The sequence below is a fragment of the Grampus griseus genome, assembly GCF_964374135.1.
Source record: "Grampus griseus genome assembly, chromosome: 11".
In the NCBI taxonomy this organism is placed as follows: Eukaryota; Metazoa; Chordata; class Mammalia; order Artiodactyla; family Delphinidae; genus Grampus; species Grampus griseus.
Window position 1 is genome coordinate 82,561,452 of NC_139005.1, and position 23,098 is coordinate 82,584,549.

The following is a 23,098-nucleotide window of genomic DNA, read 5'->3' on the forward strand; positions in this document are numbered from 1 at the left end:
GAAATCTGTTAATATAATTTCCCACATATAAACTTCAAAATACAAAAAATAAAATGAATGAGAAATGTGTTCATCAAAAAATTAGTGCATTCCTTATGTTATTTCTATCTTAACACAAGCACTCACACCTTTCTTAAGCATAGTGAGTAAATAATCTTACTGCACTGAATAACTTACATTAATTTTTTCCAAGTGCTTTGGTTGCAATGATTTTTCATGCCTCCAAACTCTATTCTAAACAGTATTTCCAACATATTTAGCTAAATTCCTCTCTATTTGGCAGCTCATGAATGGTCACCATTGTGGTTTTTTTGTGCTCAAAGTTATCGGAAACATTCAAGTCATTTGCTGGGTTCTTCTCTATGATGTCCTTACTGTATATACCTCAAGATAATGACTATGTACAACCTTTCAAAATGAATGAAAGCCTCATCTACACTAGCGGAGCTGATTTGTTATTAATCAACATCATTCCTGAGTACCAGTTAGTGGCTCTTGTTTTACATGGATTATCTCTAAACCTCATAGTACCTGCAAAGTGAATATTTTTTGTTCTCATTTTCCATATAAAGAAACAGAGGCTCAGATGGGTTTGCTCAAGGCTAACAGCTAGTTAACTGGTGAAACAAGACTGAGTCTGTCTAACTTCAAAAGCTTCTATTTGGGGCTTCCCTGGTGGCGCAGTGGTTGAGAGTCCGCCTGCCGATGCAGGGGACACGGGTTCGTGCCCTGGCCCGGTAGGATCCCACATGCCGCGGAGCGGCTGGGCCCGTGAGCCATGGCCGCTGAGGCTGCGCGTCCGGAGCCTGTTGCTCCGCAGCGGGAGAGGCCACAGCAGTGAGAGGCCCGCGTACCGCAAAAAACAAGCAAACAAACAAACAAAAAACTTCTATTCGTTCTACTAAACCACACAGCTTCAACAATCCCATAATGAACCCATCTAAATACCCTTTAGGAAACATTGTATCATTCTGAAATTACACTCCAGGATTAAAATCAGGTACATAATAAAATGATGCAATGCTAGTTAAATTTAGGGGACACTGAAGAATATAAATTAAGTACTTATTCCAGGCTACAGTCATGGCAATTATATATAGAACTATGCTTTAAAACAGAATATTATTTACTATGTCTTTGACAGTCTATTAGTGCTATTGAGGTTAAAGATTCTTTTTAAAATAATAAGTTCGTTAGTCATTCATCCCAAAACATGTATACCCAAGGTTTGAAAATGAAGAAGGAAGTACACTAGCCAGATTTTTTTGAGTCAGCTATTACAGCTGGGATATCTGGGAACTAAGGTTAAAGACCTTTCCATTCAATATGATACTTAACCCCTAATAAGGTCCTATAATCTATGAATTTAAGCATTCATATTAAATGAAGGAGTTAATTGGACAATTTTATTGATTATCTTCTGGACAGTCTACATGTGCAGAGAGAACAGACAATCAAGACCAGTAAAAAATCATAATGCTCTGTTCCTTTATCTTCAATCCATACACACGGACTATATCTTAAACTGGCAGTGCCCTCTTAGGTAATACAGAAAAAGCATGGCTCTTGGTTCCAAACTAAGAATATTTCTTAAAACTGGGGTCTAAGTTTTAGATGGTAAAGGGTTAAATTTTTAACTATGGCTAAGAATTTTTAACATAGATGTGGGATAGCAAGAATGGCTAGCCAAATGGCACCCCTGGCAATTTTTTTTTTTTTTTTTGCGGTACGCGGGCCTCACTGTTGTGGCCTCTCCCGTTGCGGAGCACAGGCTCCGGACGCGCAGGCTCAGCGGCCATAGGTCACGAGCCCAGCCGCTCTGCGGCATGTGGGATCTTCCCGGACCAGAGCACGAACCCGTGTCCCCTGCATCGACAGGCGGACTCTCAACCAGCGCGCCACCAGGGAAGCCCCTGGCAATGGTTCTTTGTGGTGGCCTCACAATTGTTTGAAGTATGTCTCGAATCTTGATTGCAAATTTGGCCATGACTGCATTAAGTCACATGCATGTGGGTGTATATACGCTCACACTCACTTACTCTATATTTTCCATGGAAAAGAATTTCTGGTATTTCTAAAAATCATCTCCCAGAGCTCAAATGGAATTGTGAAACAAAAACTTACTCATTCCTTGGGAAATCCAAGAGAGAGACCTTTCTGAGAGAGATTGGAAGCGAGGTTTTACTAGGTCTTCCAGAGTTACTGCTGCTAAGGCATTAATACTGGAGGACACTGTGCTGTAAGGGAAAATCACAATTTTGATTAATAATGTTTAAACTTTAATAACACTTTAATAAGGTAAAAGAAAAGGGAAAACATATTGTCACTTCTGAAATATAACCAGATTTCTACTACATTACTTAAAAAAAAAATTTTTTATTGAAGTATAGTTGATTTAGGCTTGAGGGCCTATAGCCTGCGCACTGCAACGAAGACCCAACGCAGCCAAAAATTAACTGATTAATTAATTAATTAAAAAAACAAAAGAGACTGATGACAATATCCAGCCCCTAGAGAGAAGAGTTGGACCAACAGAGAGAAGACATGGAGTACATTACCTATATGAGGGCCATTTGTGCTCATGTCCAGAATTCAGCTTTATCCCCCGCAAATATCCAATAACAAAAGAAAGATCCCAAAAGGGAAACCTTATATTATTAGAGTCATAGTTCATACCTTAATGTTCCACTGTAAGCACAGGCCACAAAAAGTCCAGGAAGTCCCGGATAATCTTGCAGAATGTCCAGTGCCAAATAAGGCATGAGCTGAAAAATTCCAAAATTTACTCTTGAGTACTATTTGCTATGAAATGAAATTAATTCACACCTCATTTATCTTGTTCTTCTTCAAGAACTGAAGGAAGCTATTCCACATAACTGAAATGTCCAAATATATAAAATTAAACTCTTTACCTGCTGACACTTAAAGAAAAGAATAGCGCAGTAGTTAAGGGTACAGGCTCTGGATTCAGACAGATGTGGCTTTTGTTATTTAATTTCTCTGAGCCTCAGTTTCCCCATCTGTAAAATAGGAATAATAATCCTAACCTCACAGAGTTGCTATAGAAATTAAATTAGATAATCTGTGTAAGTTCTTAGTATAGTACACAGAATAGGCTCAGTAATAGGTAGCTGTTCTCATTCTTTGGAACAATAAATCAATTTAAAGGAAATATTTTACATACCTCTGTGCTTAAGTAAGAAGAATTCACTTAATTTAACTTTACTTGATGACTCAAGGTTATATTTGTGAACTTCAATCACTGTTCAGGATTGAAAATGTAATTATAGCTGCATACGCAGTTGACCCTTGAACAACACAAGTTTGAACTGTGTGGGTCCACGTAAATGTTGATTTTTTTCAATAAATACAGAAAAATGTACGTGTAGAACATCGTATGCAAGATTTGTATTACATAGTATCTCTGCAAGGATAGCCTATCCTTACATAGGCATGAGGTGAGTGACATTTAATATAAAAATAATGTTAGGTTTTTTTTACTGTTTTATAACTTTGCTTTCAAAGAATTATATTTATATAATAATATTATACTACACAGTACGCCTCTCTCATAATTGGAGAAACTGTGCATCAACCGATGATCACAGGTGATTTAAAAAAAAAATTTCCAATGCTGTATTATCAATATGACTGTAATACTGTATGCCATCCAAACTTTATAATGATTCATTTATTACCATATAGGCGAGGCTACCACAAAGCAATCGTATCAATTACACTAGGCTATAATAAAGCAATCGTATTGCTGCTTCTTTATCAATGCATGACTTGTTATACCTGTAAATGAATATGAATTTCTTTTGCACATTATCTTTCATTTTTGACATCCTGTGCTAGTAATAAGTATAACATCTGCAGTGTTTTGTATCACATAAGACAACATTGATGTAGGTACTGACAGACGATTCATCTTGTAAACAGACAAGGTAAACTTATGGTATCAATCAGTACAGTACTGTAAACGTATCTTCTTGTCTTCATAATTTTCTTAATAACACTTTCTTTTCTCTGGCTTACTTTATTGTAAGAATACCATATATAATCCATATAACATAAAAAATATGTGTCAATCAACTGTTTATGTTATCGGTAAGGCTTCTGGTCAACAGTAGGCTATTAGTAGTTAAGTTTTAGGGGAGTCAAAAATTATGCGTAGGTTTCTGTTGTGCAGACAGTCGCTACCCCTAACCCCCATGTTTTTCAAGGATCAACTGTTGTATGAGACACAGTGATGAGTGGAGAGTAACCTCACAAAATTCCTCAACTTGTTTCTTTAAAAAAAAAAACACTCCTAATACTTGCTTTTTGATAAGTTACCTCTTAAAAAATAAGTATTAAATAAGGATGGGAAGGTGTATGCCTTCAGCATTGTGTTATGTGGCAGTCTTTCGGCAAAACTGGTTTTTCAATCAAAAGAGTCCTAAGAGGATAATTTTCTAGAAAAATGCCCTCTCATTTCATTGAAACATCATTGATTCCTTCTCCCAATAGTACACAGTGGATGCTATGCCCATTCTCATCAGCCTCTTTGATCTCATTTAACAACTAAAGCTTATTAATTCTTTATTCTCAGAAAAAGAGAATAACGCTTCTCTCTATGTGAGTTCAACACCCATTTTTCCAAGACATCTTACAAGTTTAACTTCAAGAAATATTCTATACATAAGCCAAAGTTAAGTTTCCATCGTTAGTATTAAAACGATATCTAAAATCCTCTACCCTATCGTCAACTTTCTCAAAAATCTTCGGCCTTATATTTTAGATTCTGAATGACCCCTCAGGTCATTCAGGTCATTCAGGTCATGGCTTCCTCAGGGTGAGCTACAGAAGAGTGTAGCAGAAACATATCTTTGCTCTCTTGGGTTAAGCTTTTAACCTGATCTTCTACTGACTGCCTTACTTCCATTGTAACCCCAGGAAAATGTCAATTGAATTAACTGGTTAATAATCAACACACTAGTGGAATAATTCAGAGAAAATCTCTTTCTTTTTCAAAAATTTATCACATGCTCTCTGAATGATAAATGCATGCATGCAAGACACCCCCTGTGTACAATCTATGACAAGTTGGTCTCAAGGTTAGGAAGCTGTAGGTTTAAAAAAAATTTTTTGTTGTTTTTTGGGGTTTTTTTTTGGATTTTTTTGGCCCAGGGGAAGGGGAAGCCATATTAGAAAAAAAATTTAGTCCCTATGGTCTTCACAGATAATAACGATTGACAAAAATCACAAAATATTCTTGACTAAAGAAAATAAAATGGAATAGTGCCTCCAACTTCAGAGTAAATACGATTCTTGGATTCTCTGAAGAAATAGAAAGATCTGTTTATCAACAGGAGGGCAAAGATTAAGGTAGGGTTGAGATACACAGATCAAGGATGCTCTCATTTCCTAACCCCACAAAGTTGCATTTTTCTGGGAGTATGTTATGCATTTACACCAACATAAAGTTCAACGTGTCATCATTCTAATAAGTCCCCTGGGCACTTGATTTACAATCGACTCCAGCAGTCCTGGGTTTGGATTCTAGCTACGCTTTCTGAAAGATGGTCTATGGCATAGAGGTTCAAAGTTAGGACACTGGCGGCAGCCTGCCTGGGTTTGAATCCTGGCTCCAGTTTACCAGCTGGTTATTTAAGCTCTCTGTGCCTCAGTTTCCTTATTTTTGAAAGGGAGATCATCACGGCACTGTTTCTGTGAGGATTAAAAGTTAAAGTTTATATAAAGCATTTATAATCGTGCCTGGCCCATGGTATTTGATGAGTGCTTGCAGCTGTTCTTATTCATTAACTATGTGACCTTGGGCAAATTATACAACCTCTCTGAGATTCACTTCCTTGTCTATAAAATTAGAATTATAGGGTTGTAAGAACTGAAAGAAATAAAGCATGCAAAGCTCTTGGCACAGAACCTCATCACATAGCTGGTGCTCAATAAATGTTCACTTTTAGATCCATTTCCATATCATTTAAAAACTGGAAGGTGGGACTTCCCTGGTGGTCCAGCGGTTAAGACTCAGAGGTCCCAATGCAGAGGGCACTGGTTTGACCCCTCATCAGGGAACTGGATCCCGCATGCTGCAACTAAAAAAAGAACCCGCACACGGCAACGAAGATCCCGTGTGCCGCAACTAAAACCTGCGCAGCCAAATAAATTAAAAAAAAAAAAACCAACTGGAAGGTAAACTGCTTATCAATGAACAATCTAAACCCACAAAATGTTCCACGGTACCACAGTTTGTATATAGTTTTGGGCTTTTTTTAAACTGTGTTTATATTTCTACTCCCAGCCTTGAGCTGTTTCCATTTAACACCTACCTTGAAACTTTGCCACGTATTTCAATATTGTTATTGGATGTAGCATTCTTCATTTTTGCTATAGCTGCTAAAATAAATTTTTTCCAAATGCTGTATAGAAGCTAAAGATGATTATATTGTGCCTATTTGCTCTTACTTTACAAGAACATGAACATTCTTTCCTCCCAGCCAACAAGCTTTCTGAATGTCATTCTTGCATGTGTAAGAAACACACGGTACTGGACCTGGTCTGGTGCAGACACTTTCTTGGCTGTCCAAGGATCACAGTCACGGTATCTGGAATACAGGGCGAGCCCACATAGCACTGTGCAGGTCAGGATCAACCAGAGTGCCACAAGATTGATGTAGAGAGACCTAAAGAAGGGAAAACAAACCAGCAAATGACAATTTTAATTTCCATCTCAAAGATGAGGAAAATTGTTACATAAATAGAAGAGAATTTCATGATTATACTCAATAGATGTGCATTCTCTTTTGGTTCTCGAAAATGCTACGGATTTTATTCTGGTCTAACCTTCTGTTTATGATGTATTTGTTAATACTTGGAATAGATGGGATTTTGCCATTGAATGAATGAATCCTCCTGGTCAGAGTTCCATGGGCATTATTATCTTTATAGGGGTGTCTAGTTACAGTCCTTCAGGACGTCTTGTCACGAAATAGAGATTTTAATAGTCAACAGGGCAGTGACTATTACTCATTTTACCTTTAAAAGTGATGCAATTATAAACTGCTAAACACTGTTAGCCTTTACATAGCAACTCGTCAGGCTTGTTTAAATGTGGTTTGTGATGCCATCCATTAAATACAGGAAAGGCAAACCTGCATTCCTTGGACAGGTATCTTCCAAAACAATGTTCAGCATTTTAATTAATGGTGTGTGCTCCAGTAGAGTGTAAAGGTTTACATAATAGCACTGGAGTCAGTCCTGAGCATAAATCTTAGCTCTCCCTACCATATGTGACCTTGGGCAAGTAATTTAACCTCTCTGGCTCTCAGTTTCTTCATTTACAGCTAGAAATAACAATGCCTACCTCACCGAGTTATAAGTGAAACTAAATAAAATAGTATATATCATATAGTACAATGGCATGTAATAAACACTTGTTAAATGGTATTGATATTATTAGTGTTAATATCATTGAATGCTATGTCTTAATAATCAGTTGATAGTAAATATTTCTCCCACTAGGGTGGCTACATTTTCCCCCCGGGGGTGCTGTAGTGGACGCTGATAAGTTGCCCTAGGCTGAAGAGAGGTCTCCCCACACCCACCAACTCATACCTCCTTCCCCAGGTATGTCATTTTGCATAAAATGACAACTGGATTCAGAGGTTTAAAGACTAAGTCCCCTCAGGCCAACTTGGGACAGTCTGAAGGGTCATCCCAGCCCTGGGGCTCCCCTTGAGGCCTCTGTTGAGACTGCATTACAGTCCAACTTCTCCCTCTGGCCAATCCTTCTTCCTTCCCTTCCTTCTCTGTTCCAGTGGTGATGCCCTAGTAGACTCTGGCATGCTAACCTCCATCTCAGAGTCTGCTTCCGGGAGAAGCTACCTTGCAGCAGGTCCCACAACAGATTGCTCGCCTTTTTCCTCGACTGACTACATTCACCACGTGTTTTGTTATTGTCTAAAAGTACTAGAACTATATCTCATCTCCAAATCATCAGAAAATATACCCAGACACTTTCTCAGTCACCACATCTCACTTATATATGAGTTAACACTTGATTATATTGTTTTATTTTACTTTAATGCCATTCATGTAGATCTGATATTGTACCCAGTCAATCAATGTCAGTAGGTCTTGACTTTTTGGCTGGGACTCATTCTTCCCATGGAGCCAATGTTAAAAAGTGGGAGGAAATGGTCCCCCTGAGCTCTTGTTAAAGAGACACATTGGACTGTTCTGAAGGAAATTGTTTCTTACTAAGAAAGCTCTAATGCTGTTCTTTCAGTTGTAAAATTGGCTTTTTGAGCTCCATGTTCTCAAAGAAGCGTGTTCCCAAAGAAGAGCATGTGCACACTTACTTTGGGAGAGGCATCAGTGCTAATGTAGATGGATTAATGGATATATAAATTATATTCCTTTAAAGTGTCTTAAAGTAGCAGAACTCCTAAGCTCACTTTTGGGGGATTCCATATCCAGTTATCATACTCATATTCATATAGATTTTTCATTGTGGAATTTACCAAAGACAGATAATGTCTAAACCAATTTACTCTCATATATTGACATATGACCTCGTATATTTCTCACATTCCCCTTTGAATAGCAACAGAACTGCCACTCCTCCTACTCCAACCCCCTTGTTACTCTTAATCAAGCTACTTAAGAGTTTTATAGCCCCTAAATGCATAGACTGATATATCAGCATGAAAAGCGCTAGTCACCAAGCTTATCTGAGGCCTCCTGACAAAGAACCAGCCACTGTTCATACTCTTTGCTGAAGCCAAAATGGGCTGGAAAGTCCCCTGACCATGCTGTCCTTCCCACCTCTGTGCTTTGCCCAAATCACTCTGCCTACCCAGAATGCTCTCCCACACTTCTTCACCTGCCCACATGTGGTCATTCTTCAGGACCTGCCTGCTTGACAGGAATCTCTCACTTATCCCCTGCCTTCACATCCCACGATTTGAGGTGGAAAAAGGAATTCACATTTAATGGATCCCTACCACATGCGTGCCAAACACAGTATTTTATAATACCTCCACGAGTTGTGTGATATCTTATGCTCATTTTACAAGTTTAGAAACTGAAGCTCGGAGAGTCTAAGTGACTCACGCCAAATCACTCAAGTAGAAGTATTAGAACAAGGTTATAAACCCACGACTGTGTCTGAAAATAAAATGCACCAACACATCTGGCAATATAATGCTCTAGAACATTTCCTCTATATTGTTATACTGTTTTACAGAACTGTTATACCTCTAGTGTTAGTTTACTTTTCACATACTTGCATATATTTTCCTAATTTGATGCTAAGTTCCTTCATGACAAGAGTCATACATTTATCATTTTTTATTCTCTACAGTTCCTCATACAAACAGATGCACAATAAATGCCTATTTATTTGATAAGATTTGTTTTACTTAATAATTGATATAAATACTTTTAAATATCTGATTTAAAACATATAATGCCACTTTGTTCTATGTGATCCTTTTGTAGTATATCATTTATCTCTTAGAATTTCATGACACAAAAGACTTAAACTTGGGCAAAGCTTGACTTTTGAAAGAGTTTCCATAAAGACAACTGATAGTTATTGATGATTCATATACCATAGTTTGTCTTACATTTTTGCCTGGAATCTGTTTTTACAGGAAATATATCTCTGCACTTGGGATTGGTTGACTCCATAGATGCTGGTCCATGTGAAGGTCCCTCCTATAACAATCGTCCAGAATGTGTGTCTTTGCAAAGGGTTAGGATTAAAACTAAATGAAAACAAACAGAAAACAAATTTGAAGTCCCAGTCAAACACTACAGAAGTCTTCCTAGAGTAATTTTGGAATCAAGCAATGTATACCTACATAAACATAAATAAATATTTATAAATATATATACATAAATATGTACCGATTAAGTAATATAAAAGGTAGAAATATTCTTAAGTTCAATGAAATAAAAATTGATACTTTCAGAGATTTGGAAATTCTGGATGGGACAGGGGGAAAAAATGAATGTTCCAATCATTCTGAGCATTTATAGAAATTGTTCTCCCATGGCCATAGGAAATTATTTAAACAAGTCTGCTATGCTGTAATCAGAGAGGAGCATGAAGCTGAAAAAAGAGAGAAAGATTCCTAGGTACACTGCAGCAATAGAAATGGTACTGAAATGAACACAATATTGACACATTTTGTGTGTGTAATTCCTCTCCTAGCACATGTATAGTCATAGTTCTACTTTATATTCAAGCTTAAGAATTCAATTAATGCAGTTTAATGGTTTTCATGTCATTATAATCTGTTCTTAAAATGCTCTGTGCACAAACTAAGTACTCATAGTTCAAAGTCATTATGACATTTACAAAACATTGCTACAAAGAAAGCTCAACTTCCACATTCAATACATCTTTTAATCCTTCTTAACGTATCACCTTGGAAGGAATGAGTCTGTTCATCTCTCATATACAATATAAGCTTGAAAATTTTCTGCAGAATTAGTTTCAATGGAAACTTTCTGAAAATTATGAAATTCTGCAATTCCACTTCAAAGCTTATACTTGAGATCAGTTGAGTAAAGTGCTACATATTTATGCATTTTCCAGCCTGCTTATGGAAAGATAAGAGCCTCTATTCCATCCTCTAACACTTAATATCAAAGTCTAAGAGTTTTAAGGGTGTTGGCCCTTTCTCCCATAGAGAAAGTAGCTACTATACTAGCTAATAAAAGTCAAGAACCAAAGGGTTCAGCGAGTTACTTGAAGGAAGTAAGACAAGATTTAAAACATCCACTTCAGTGGTTTTGGCAATACAGAATACATGTGTCAACTATAGACCATATAGAAAATACCAACACAAAATCCTTCCCTTCATTTATCTCAACAAGGGCAGATTTATTGCCCACCATATTCTCAAAACATATCTGAATAACAAGGGATATACAATAAGGCTTTTCATTATTCCTTAATTGTTGACAACCTTGTAACGGTCATAAAAATGTCTAACTTTTTACTTTTTAGAATCTCTTACTGATGTATAAGTTATCGTTTCAATGCAGCAATGTATGTACTCTTTGTATAAAGTGACAGTTACTTTGCAGAAAAATGACTGACTCCACACCCTTTCCCCTCAACCTAGCTGACTAGGAAGAGATCTGGGAGTAATCCAAGTCTCCCAAGTGGCCACTGGCTGTTTCTGCCTCTTGGTATCCATTCCCGCTTCTTCTGGTAACAGCAGCCTAGGTTTGCCTTGGGGAAATGACCATTTCTCCATTAAACAGTCTAAATGGTGGTCAATCAAAATGTTCTGCTCTGCACTAGCTACAGGATGGAATCATGCCCACGCTAGGTCAACTGGAGGCTCTCTTCCTTGGAATCTGAATCTTGCGGTAAAAGAAAAAAAACTATTGAGAACAGCTGAAGTTGATTCACTATAATTCATTCTTGCAAATTAACACATTGACCCTGTTCAATTTCTGACGTTCTTCTCATACATTAGCACCTATTTTCAGAAAACTGGAAGAGAGCCACCAAGTGCAAAATGATTTTCTTTCCTTTTGCCAATGATTTCAGCTTGCTTATCTCAGAACAGGGCTGCTGAAAGAGAAAATAATTTGGTCTATGTCAAAATGAGCACTCCCTGCACGTTGAATGTGATGTACAAGGAAGACACTATTGATCCCAAAGAGAAGGTGTTTAAAATATTCTTTTAAATTGTGTGATATATTTGTGATGAAATATCTAGTTTATCCATTAGCCTTCTTTAAGAAAACTAAGTAGTTGTTGAAGATGTTACACCTTATGCTATACTGAGACTTGAGGCATCAGCTGTAACTTTTCTAGTCAATTTTCAAGAAATAATATTTAATATATAATGTACATTATGTAACATTTATACACATATAATACACACATATATATGTAGCATAATAATAATATACTATACAGTATCAGGGTAATTTTAAAAGAGGAATTCTCTAGGCTGCTTGAAACAAAGAACTGTCAAAATGGAATCACTGGCTTTTAGTGTTTTTTTCTTAAGAGGTTTCCTTTTCTTCTCTGTCTAGTATATCTTCCCTTATTTCCCTACCCACACCTTTCAACCTATTCCAGACTTTAATATCTGGAAGAAAATACTCTTTTGCTATCAATCCCTTCTCAGGAGGAAGCACCATCCTCAGCTCCACGTAGCTAACTACCAACTGACTAACCCCTTAAAGACCTGGTGGAAATTCCTTACGCATGAACTTCCCAGCTTCAAATTTCTGTACCACACCCTTAACGGTTGGTTTGTTTTCTAATGTAAACTTACTATTTCAGCCAAGAGATTTTTTTTAACAGAAAAAAACAAAAGGAATGTTATATTAACCAAGAAGTAAATAGCAACTTACTTCCAGAAGTTTAATCTTGCTCCATTATAGGCATCATTTAGAATAGTACCGATTCCACCTTGAATCAATGCAGCCTGTATAATCAAAGATGCAAATCCAGCCACCATGATCCCAACTTGAAAAACATCTGTCCAGATAACCGCTTTAAGACCACCCTTTGAGGGGAAAGTACATTAGGATTAATGCTTCTACCAGACATTATTAAGCATCTACATGCTTATACACCACGCTGGAGAAAGATAACGAAAAATGGATCTTGGCCAAGAATTCCCCCCAGGGAGACAGTCAGGAAGGTATTACTTAGACCAAACTTTCAAATATAAGCAGAGTCCAAGATGTAAGGTCCTCCCAATAGAGAAAATAGCATGGGCAAAAGCTTAGAGAGGTTAAAATACGTGGCAAGTTGAGTGCAGCCAGATATATATTTTGGAGTGCCGTGGAGTGGTGTGGGAATATTGTTGGGAAAAAAATTCAGAGTCAAATTGCAAATGGCGATATCATAGATTTTAGCCTATAGGCAGGGCTGAAATTCAACCAGGATGCACAAAGAAGGACATACCAGTTGCTGAAAAAACTAAAATTGTTTTGTACTAGCCACTGCCACAAACTTCCCGAGTGTCCCCCTCCAGTCCCTGAACCAGCCCCTCCTTGAGGACCTTGTCTTCCAAAACACTGAGCAACTAAAGGATTAAGACCTAGAATATCAGGGGTTGCATAAGGCTTGCACCACTGCTAAGGATCGGCAGCCATGATAATATCAGTGCCCATGCCATACTGGTTCTTACATATTTCGACTGTTGTTCCTGCCTAAAGGCAATGGGAAGTTATCTCAGGTTTCTAAGCTGAGGAATATTATGAGCACAGCTATAGTAACACAGCAATAGTGAGAGTGAACTAGGAGACAAGGTTGGGGACCACGGCATGGTTCAAATGAAAGAAAAAAATATCAGTTATGATCAATGTCCTACAAAGGATCAAATTTTACCCTGGACTGAATATTCCTTACCAAAAAAGTTACACTGTGGGAGGCAGGTATGAAGAACCCAGATTGCAGCATGCAACGACTGAAATGTTCAGTTTTGCAAAGCAAGTGTGTAGAGTGAAAGGAGAAATAATGTTCTTGACATACCATAGTGCAGTAGAATGTGCAGACCACACCAGTAGCCACTACAGCACCCCACAGATTGAATCCTGTGACTGTAGAAGAAAAGAAAATGCACGTGTAACTATGAAACATATATAAGCACTTCTCAAAAAATCATCAGGGGGAAGCTATACCATTTATTGGGCACCTACCTCTACACCCACTTGCCATAAACTAGGTCCAAATATCAAAAAATGTACCAAGACAAATGGAGTTTAAAACTTTATTTGATGAGTTAAATACACCTGGCTTCTACCCTCAGGCACCATACAATATCCAACACTGGCTAAATCAAATACACGAAAAAGCATTTATATTGTAATTAAGCTAAGACACCGCTTGATATTGGGAGGTAGTTACCCAGACTGAATGGGGTCATAGGATATTTGTTGTCATGGTTCAAATAAACACATTATTCTACCAGTCCATGAAAGGCAAGTTGTGTGTGTTAAAATGGGGCCAAGATAGAGAAGAGTCTATATAATTTGTTACCATTTATTTAAGAAGTAAAGGGGCATATTATATTTTTTTAATGAAAGGATAACAACTCTATGCCCACAGATTTGAAAATCCAGATGAAATGACCCAATATCTTGAAAGACACAATTTGCCAAAACTCACACAGGAAAAAAATAGATGATCTGAATAGACCTATATTTACTTTAAAAATTGAATCAATAATTAATAACCTTCCAAAACAGAAAGCCCCAGGCCCAGAGGGTGATGAATTCTACTGAATATTTAAGGATGGAATTATACCAATCTTTTTCAGAGGACAGAAGCAGAGGGAATACTTTATAACTCATTCTATGAGGCCAGCAACACCCTAATACCAACCAGACAAAGACATTACAAGAAAAGAAAACTACAGACCAATATCTCTCATGAATATAGATGCAAGAATCCTCAACAAAATATTAGCAAATCAAATTTTAAGAGCATAAAAAGAATTAAACACCATATGCAAGGCTGGCTCAACATTTGAAAATCAATTAATGGAATCCACCACATCAACAGACTAAAGAAGAAAAATCATATTGTCAAATTACTAGATGCAGAAAAAGCATCTGACAAAATCCAACATGCATTCATGATAAAATCTCTCAATTAACTAGAAATAGAGGGGAACATTCTCAATCTGATAAAGATTATCTACAAAAAACTTACAGCTGACATTATACTTAATGGTGAGCCACTCGAAGATTTCCCACTAAGAACAGGTACAAAGGAAGGAAGGAAGACATAAAACTCTCTTTGTTCACAAATGACATGATCATCTTTGTAGAAAATCTGAAATAATTGGCAAAGAATCTCCCAGGTCTAATAAATGATTATAGTAAGTTTGCAGGATACAGGTTAATAAACAAAAGTCAATCACCTTCCTATATACCAACAAAAAACAGGTGGAATTTGAAATTTAAAGCACATTTCCATTTACCTTAGTACCCCCCAAAATGAAATACTTAGCTATAAATCTAACAAAATATAATATATACAAGATGTATATGTGGAAAACTACAAAACTCTGATGAATGAAATGAAAGAACTGAATAAGTGGAGAGATATTCCATGTTTATGAATAGGACAACTCAATACTGTCAAGATGTCAGTTCTTCCCAATTTAATCTACAGATTCAGTGCAATCCCAATGGAAGTCCCAGAAAGTTATTTTGTGGATAATGACAAACAGTGGATAATTGAAAAACTGATTCGAAAGTTTATATGGAGAGGCAAAAGACTCTGAATCGCCAACACAATATTGAAGGAGAAGAACAAAGCTGGAGAACTGACTGTACCTGACTTCAAGACTTAATATGAGGACTTCCCTGGTGGCGCAGTGGTTAAGAATCCGCCTGCCAATGCAGGGGACACAGGTTCAATCCCTGGTCCAGGAAGAGCCCACATGCTGCAGAGCAACTAAGCCCATGTGCCACAACTACTGAGCCTGTGCTCTAGAGCCCGCGAGCCACAACTACTGAAGCCCGTGCACCTAGAGCCCGTGCTCCACAAGAGAAGCCACGACAATGAGAAGCAATGAAGAATAGCCCCTGCTCACTGCAACCAGAGAAAGCCTGCACACAGCAACAAAGACCCAATGCAGGCAAAAGTAAAAAAATAAAACTAAAAAGTAGAAAAGACTTAATATGAAACTAGAATAATCAAGAGAGTGTGATACTGGTGAAAGAATAGACAAATAGATCAATGAAAAAGAACAGAGAGCCCAGAAATAGATCCCCATAATTAAAGTCAACTGATCTTTGGCCAAAGAGTAAAGTCAATTCAATGGGGCAAAGATAGTTTCTTCAACAAACGGTGCTGGAACAACAGGAGATCCACATGCAAAAAAAATGAATCTAGACACAGACCTTACACCCTTCACCAAGATTAAATCAAGATGGCTCATAGACCTATATATGATGTTGCCTTTTTAGATAAAACATCAAAGACACAATCTACGAAAGAAATAATTGATAAGCTGGACTTCATTAAAATTAAAAAACATATGCTCTGTGAAAGATAATATCAGATGAATTAGAAGATAAGCCACAGACTGAAAGAAAATTTTGCAAAAGACATATCTGATAAAGGATTGTTCTCCAAATTATACAAAAACTCTTAAAACTCAACTGTAAAAAAAAAAGCCTGATTTTAAAATGTACCAAAGACCTTAACAGACACCTCACAGAAGAAGATATATACATGGCAAATAAGCATATGAAAAGATGCTCCAAATCATATGTCATCAGGGAAATGTAAATGAAAACAAGAAACTTATTAGAATGGCCAAAATCTGGAACACGGACAACATCACACACTGGCAAGGATGTGGAGCAACATAACTCTTTCATACATTGCTGATAAGAATGCAAAATGGTAACAGCCATTTTGGAAGATAGTTTGGTGGTTTCTTACAAAACTAAACACATTCTTATCATCCCGCAGTTGTGCTCTTTGGTATTAACTCAAAAGAGTTGAAAACTGCATATGGAATAGTCTCTCCAAAAAAGTTGAAATGAAGTCTGAGAAAGCTTCTAGATCTAGTTCACAAGAAATACAGTTCACCAAAATGACTCAATAAGAACAAGAAAATATGAATAACTCTATATTAAAGAAACTGAATCCATATACCAAAACCTTTCTATGAAAACAAACAAATATCAGGCCCAGATGCCCACATTGTGAATTCTTTCAAGCATTTAAGAAGGAAATACACAGTTTTATACAAACTCTTTCAGAAAACAGAGGAGGGAACACTTCCCAAATCATATAAAGCCAGTATAATTGATACCAAAATCCTGACAAAGACATTAAAGGAAAAGTAAATTTCAGGCCAATATTCCTCATAACCTGTAAAAATCCTTAACAAAATATTGGCAAATCAAATCCAGCAATTTATAAAAAGGTTAATACATTATGACCAAGTGAGGTTTATCCCAAGGATGAAAATTGGTTTAACATTTGAAAATCAATATAATTTTCTACATTAACAGTGCATTAAGACAAAGAAGAGAAATAAGAGGCATGCAGACAGGAAAAGAAGTAGTAAAACTGTCTCTATTCATAAACAACATGAAAACCATAAGGGATATGCCAAAAGCCTATTTGAATTAATGAATATATTTAGCAAGTTCTCAGGATAGAAGATCAACATATAGAAGGCAATTGTATTTTTCCATACTTGCAAATAAATAATTAGAAAATGATATTATAAAACAATACCATTTACAATGGCATAAAAAACATCAATTACCTAGAAATAAATCTAAGAAATATGTACAAGACTTCAATATCAAAAACTAAGAAACATTACTGAGAGAAATTTTAAAAGGCCTGGGTAAACGGATAAATAGGCTATGTAATGGATTGGTAGAATATTTTCTTTTGTAAAGTGACGGGTCAAGTCTTTTGCCCACTTTTTGCTGGGTTATTTGTCTGTTTTGTATTCATTTTATTATTCTACGAGCCAGTAAACTCAACATCAACAGTCATCAGAAAAATACAAATTAAAACCACAATAAGATAATAGATCATACAACTAGAATGGCTACAATCGAAAAGACAAATACAAAATCTGTCAAGGACACAGAATAACTGGAACTCTCACACATCGTGGGGTGGGCATGCAAAATGATAGAACCACTTAGAAAAGCTATCTGGCAGTTTCTCGTAAATTTTTTACATGCACCTACCCTGTGCTGGGTCAGAATAGTGTGTATTTAACTGTATATTGCTTCCAGATATTCATCCACTAAAAATGAAAACGTGTGTCAAAAAGCAAAGCAAGGGGCTTCCCTGGTGGTGCAGTGATTGAGAGTCCGCCTGCCAATGCAGGGGACACAGGTTCATGCCCCGGTCCAGGAAGATCCCACATGCCGTGGAGCGGCTGGGCCTGTGAGCCATGGCCGCTGAGCCTGCGTGTTTGGAGCCTGTGCTCCGCAACGGGAGAGGCCACAGCAGTGAGAGGACTGCATACAGCAAAAAAAAAAAAAAAAAAAAGCAAAGCAAGACAAAACAAAACCTGTATAAGAATGCGCTTAGCAGTCTTAATTCAAAATAGCCTAAAACTGGAAACAACCCAACATCCATCAACAACAGAATGGATAAACAGATTTTCGTAGATGTATATGATAAAATACTAGCAATAAAAAGGAATGAACTACTGATACATGTAGCAACATGAATGAATGCCACAAAAACATTTTGTTGAGCAAAAGAAACCAGATGCAGAAAGGCACTATATAAAATCTACGAACAGGAAAAACTAATTTATGGTGATGAAAACTGGCTGCTTGGAATGGAGGTGGCAATTCATTAGAAAGAATCAAAAAAATTTTTCTGGGATTTGATGATAGAAATATTGTATATCTTGAGTTGGGTGGTTGTCACACAAGTACACAAAATTGTTAAAATTCATCCAACTGTGCACTTAGGTTCTGGGCATTTTATTGTATATAAGCTACAATATATCTCAATAAAATATGGTTTTCGATTTTAAAAAGCAAGAAAAAGAAACATAAGAGATAAATGAAATAATTATAATTACATGAAATTATCTGGATCCTGACTCTAACAAACACTGAAAAAAAAATCAGGGAAATCTGAACACTGACCTTATATTGATGACAGTAAGGTGTTAACGTTAATGTTTTAGAAATGATAAAGGTACAATTGTGTTTAAAAAACACATCCTGGACTTCCCTGGTGGCGCAGTGGTTAAGAATCCGCCTGCCAATGCAGGGGACACGGGTTCAAGCCCTGGTCTGGGAAGATCTCACAAGACATGGAGCAACTAAGCCCGTGCACCACAACTACTGAGCCTGTGCTCTAGAGCCTGCGAGCCACGACTACTGAGCCTGTGCACCACAACCTCTGAAGCCCACATGCCTAGAGCCCGTGCTCCGCAACAAGAGAAGCCACCGCAATGAGAAGCCTGCGCACCACAACGAAGAGTAGCCCCCACTCAACACAACTAGAGAAAGCCCATGCGCAGGAACGAAGACCCAATGCAGCCAAAAATAAATAAATAAATTTATTTAAAAAAAAACAAAAAACACACATCCTGGTACAAACGTCCAGTCATGGAATCCATAAGTCATCGGAATGTAATGTACAGCATGGTTAATAATACTGTATCGCATATTTTAAAAGTTGTTAAGAGAGCAAATCTTAAAAGCTCTCATCACAAGAAAAGAAATTTTGTAACTATGTATGATGATGGATGTTAACTAGACTTATTGTGGTGATCACTGTATTATATACAAATATTGAATTATTATGGTAAACCTGAAACTAATATAATGTTATATGTTGATTATACCTCAATGAAAAAAGTATGTAAAAGACATATGGAATTCAGATGAAATGATAAAAGATCTCAGATTTACAGCAAAATAATCTAGTGAGGGAAATAGGAAGTGAATTAAACCAAGAGTTGATAATTATTAGTGTAGAGTTAAGGGTCCATTAGGGTTCAATACACTATTCTATTTTAGTGTATGTTTGAAGTTTTCTGTAATTAAAAAAAAAAGTTTAAAAAAATTGTATCTAGAGAATGTTAAGTTCCAATTCAGCTAAACAAGTTTCTATGGAGTATCGGTTGCACACCAAGTACCCTGTCTATGCTTGTGTCTACTCCCTTGGTACAGTAAAATACACAACTGGTACTCAAAGGGTCAAAATGCAGTCCTTGGATCCTAATTTACTCCTAGGGAGTGGCTCAATAAACTGATAAGAACAGAGTTCTTGAAGCACTGAAGGCAGTGCTTTCTAACGCCCAGAACTGCACTTTAAAACTCGAAAGCCAACATCTTTAGTTACACTTAAAGCCAATAGGTAACTTATGAAGTTTACAGTTCAGCTCTTTACATATGAAGTGATCCAACCATGATGTTGGTAATATTGACATGGAACAAGCCTGACATTCAGAATTCAATAGCACATTATATAATGGAGTTCTTCTTTGTAACAATACTGTTGTGCTTTATTATCTATGTATTATGAAATCAGGAAATTAGAATGTGGAGTTAGCTGGGGTTTTCCATTTTCTTTCTTTTTTTTTTCTTGTTTTCTTTGGGGTTGTTTGTCCATTTTATATTAACTGGAGGAACTGTATCACATTCTTCCCATCACAGAGTCCACTTGTCCATTTTACAAGGAAGTTTTAGAGATAAATTCACTTCTGATTGATAAGAATTCAGGGAACATGGAGTTCCCCTGAAGCCTTCTGAAGGTATGACTAACACACACATTTGCCACAGTAAACAATCTCAGTTTCACAGCTATTATCTGCCCAAATCTAGAGAGTACAGTAATCTGCTGATCACTACAATCATCACACATTGGTTTATAGGGATACTATAGCCATCTGTCCTTTGGTCACTAGGAGCAATCTGATATTTCAAATCACACAGATCTCTGTTTCTTGTATTTTGGACCACATTAGAAATGGGGAGAAGGAAAGTTTCTCTCCCTGCCAGATTTTACAACGGCACCGAGTCTGAGCTGAATAACACAGAAGCCTCTTGGAGATGGGCTCCAAGTTATAGCCACAAAGGGAGGAAGTGCAGTCTTTCATGATTTTGACTACAGGGGTCGTTCATTCTGAAGGGATGGAGAATGGCTGGTTGGCACATCCCAGAGAAACACTGCCCAGTGAAGTCTACAGATCTTTTGAAGCTATGATCCAGGAACCCAAAGAAGCTGCTAGTGTAGACACTGAACCCACCTGGCCCACCTCAAGCTGATGCAGGTTACTGGAAGCATTCCTGCACCTCCCCATCTCCCCAAAGATAGAATAAGGTCTGTTAAAAGTGAACCCCCGAATGAGAGTGACATATTGGTAACTCTAAAATGTACCTTGATTCAAAGCCAGGGCAGGGGCATAGATAACAATTCCAGTATACAAAATCTAGGGGGAAAAAGAAAACCAAATAAACGATATGAATTACAAAATGAAATATTGATATTTTTCTATAAATTTAATTATGAATTAAAACTACAGTTTCAATATACTTAATAAAATTTGCTTGTAACTTGAAAAATGTTATTTAAGTGAAGTTGACTCTCCTTTTCCATTTGTGGTGCGGTCATAGGTCACAAAAATCTTTTATGACCAATTTTGTGTAAAAATATGGACTTTTCATGTTGTACTTAGTGCGGATATTCACTGATACATCAATTCAAGTTTGAAATCAATTTTCCTAGATCTAGAACAATTAGAAAGAGAGAAAGAATACAAATTTAAAAGGGGCTGCTTCCTCATTCATATGCTTTCAAGCTGTTGTTAATCACTGTATAATTAATTGGGAAAACAGTGAAAATTGTGGAACCTTGTTTGTAAAAGTTTGCATGACCACTAATTAAACAAAAGTGTAAATTTGCCCTAAAATTTCCTGAAAGCCAACAAAAATTCTATTCTACCTTTTAAATATTATTTATTATTTTTCATTCGTACACTTAAAAAGTATTTATTAATCTGGGGTACAACAGTAAGATAAATATGTTCTTTTTTCTCAGAATACCATTTTCATTGCATTTGATCTTTCAAATACATAGACGCTAATTCTATGATTACTGTATAAAACATAAGAAAAAAATGTTATATAGTAGTTGAATGATTAAATTGCATGAGTCATCTATGGAAGTAAGTCTTTCAAATAGCAGATTCTAAAGCTCCCCTCTTTTTTGCAAGAATGAACTAGCTTTTCACAGTCATTATTCTGTCCAAGTTAAAGATTTGAAAATGTGACCACAGGCCACCTTCCTAACATTTGTCTCCACTTTTTCATTTCTGTTGGCACTTCTAACGATGATCCAAAGAGTGTCTGAACTCCGCTGTCGAATGCGAGCTACCAGCCTCAGCTCTGTGTCAGAATGTCTACCAGACCCCAGAGGGCTCTTTCCTTTTATACTGCAAGCGTTAAGGACAGATACAATTTAAGTTACATAATTTACAAAGATGTAAAATGGAGTCAAGTTAAATAATTGCAAAGGCACTCTGTCCTGCTGTAGCAAATGTTTGGGTAGCTTTTGAATGGAGAAATGGAATTATAAAAACGGATGAGAATGAAAACTCCTTCCTGGACCTCCGTTATCAAACTCATTCTTAAAGCACTTAGCCGCCAAGAGGAAGATAGGTCTAAATGATGTGACAATGATAGCGATAAGCCTCCAGCAGCCTGGACGAAGGGTGGGAAGCGTTCTCTGTCACTGATTGCTTGGCAAATCTTTGCTTTCCATTTGTGCCAAGCAGTAAATCTACACTCGCACATTCTTGAAGTACTGGATTGTGTAGTTGGCTTTAAAAACTCCTCCAGAGTGCATGATTTTGTTGTTTTATATCAATGAGTACATCAGTTGGGTTTTACAGTTCGATTTTTAAAAGAGAGCACTGATTCATTTTTTAAAGTATGCTTTCAAACAAAGAAAATTATTACCTAATGTCTTCCTATGTCAGTTAATTTTTCCTATTAAGTTTATTGCTTAACATGTTGCAAAATACTATGAAACGTACAACTTGTTTTCCCTTTATTACAATTCCTACTATCAGCTACTACAGTTCCTTCAAATATCTTTGTCATATTAGTAATGCCCTTACTGTCACTTTGGTGGGGACAGAGGGAGGTGTAAGAGGGAAAACCATACTTTCCTAAAGTAACATAAGTGTTGCTTGATCAATATAATATTCCATGTTTACTTAAATCATTCTGTTTTCCCAGGAAGTAATGCATTTGCTGAAACACTGTTCAATGATCTTAAGGATTAATGTTATGTAGTGACAAGTGTTTTTCCTTTTTTGTTTCCTCCTATTTTCAACATCCCTTTTTTATCTTTCATGTATTTACCAAATAAGCTTGACCCAGATCCCTTGTTTAAAAACACTGTACATGAAAAAAAGAGAAAATAAATGAACTGAGGGTTACTTACTGTTTGAACAATGAAGAGGATTGTTCCACAGAGACGAACATATTTGTTAAATCGAAGTCCTAAATACTGTTTCCAAAAAAGGAAAAATGGTTAATATGTAAAACTTCTGGACACTTTTTAAAAACCAGCAGC

The 23,098-nt window shown here is 36.8% G+C and overlaps 1 protein-coding gene across 1 annotated transcript in view; it reads right to left on the bottom strand.

The window, feature by feature from the left end:
- Window positions 1-23,098, bottom strand: part of SLC5A8 (solute carrier family 5 member 8) — a gene marked incomplete at both ends in the record, with an annotated part of 61,432 nt that overhangs the window by 31,311 nt on the left and 7,023 nt on the right. Inside the window, 8 exons of the mRNA XM_082666674.1 lie at window positions 2,125-2,237; window positions 2,677-2,765; window positions 6,560-6,689; window positions 9,636-9,776; window positions 12,397-12,551; window positions 13,526-13,593; window positions 20,897-20,948; window positions 22,967-23,032. Of these exons, the coding sequence (XP_082522800.1) occupies window positions 2,125-2,237; window positions 2,677-2,765; window positions 6,560-6,689; window positions 9,636-9,776; window positions 12,397-12,551; window positions 13,526-13,593; window positions 20,897-20,948; window positions 22,967-23,032 (814 nt within the window). The remainder of the gene's footprint in view (window positions 1-2,124; window positions 2,238-2,676; window positions 2,766-6,559; window positions 6,690-9,635; window positions 9,777-12,396; window positions 12,552-13,525; window positions 13,594-20,896; window positions 20,949-22,966; window positions 23,033-23,098) is intronic.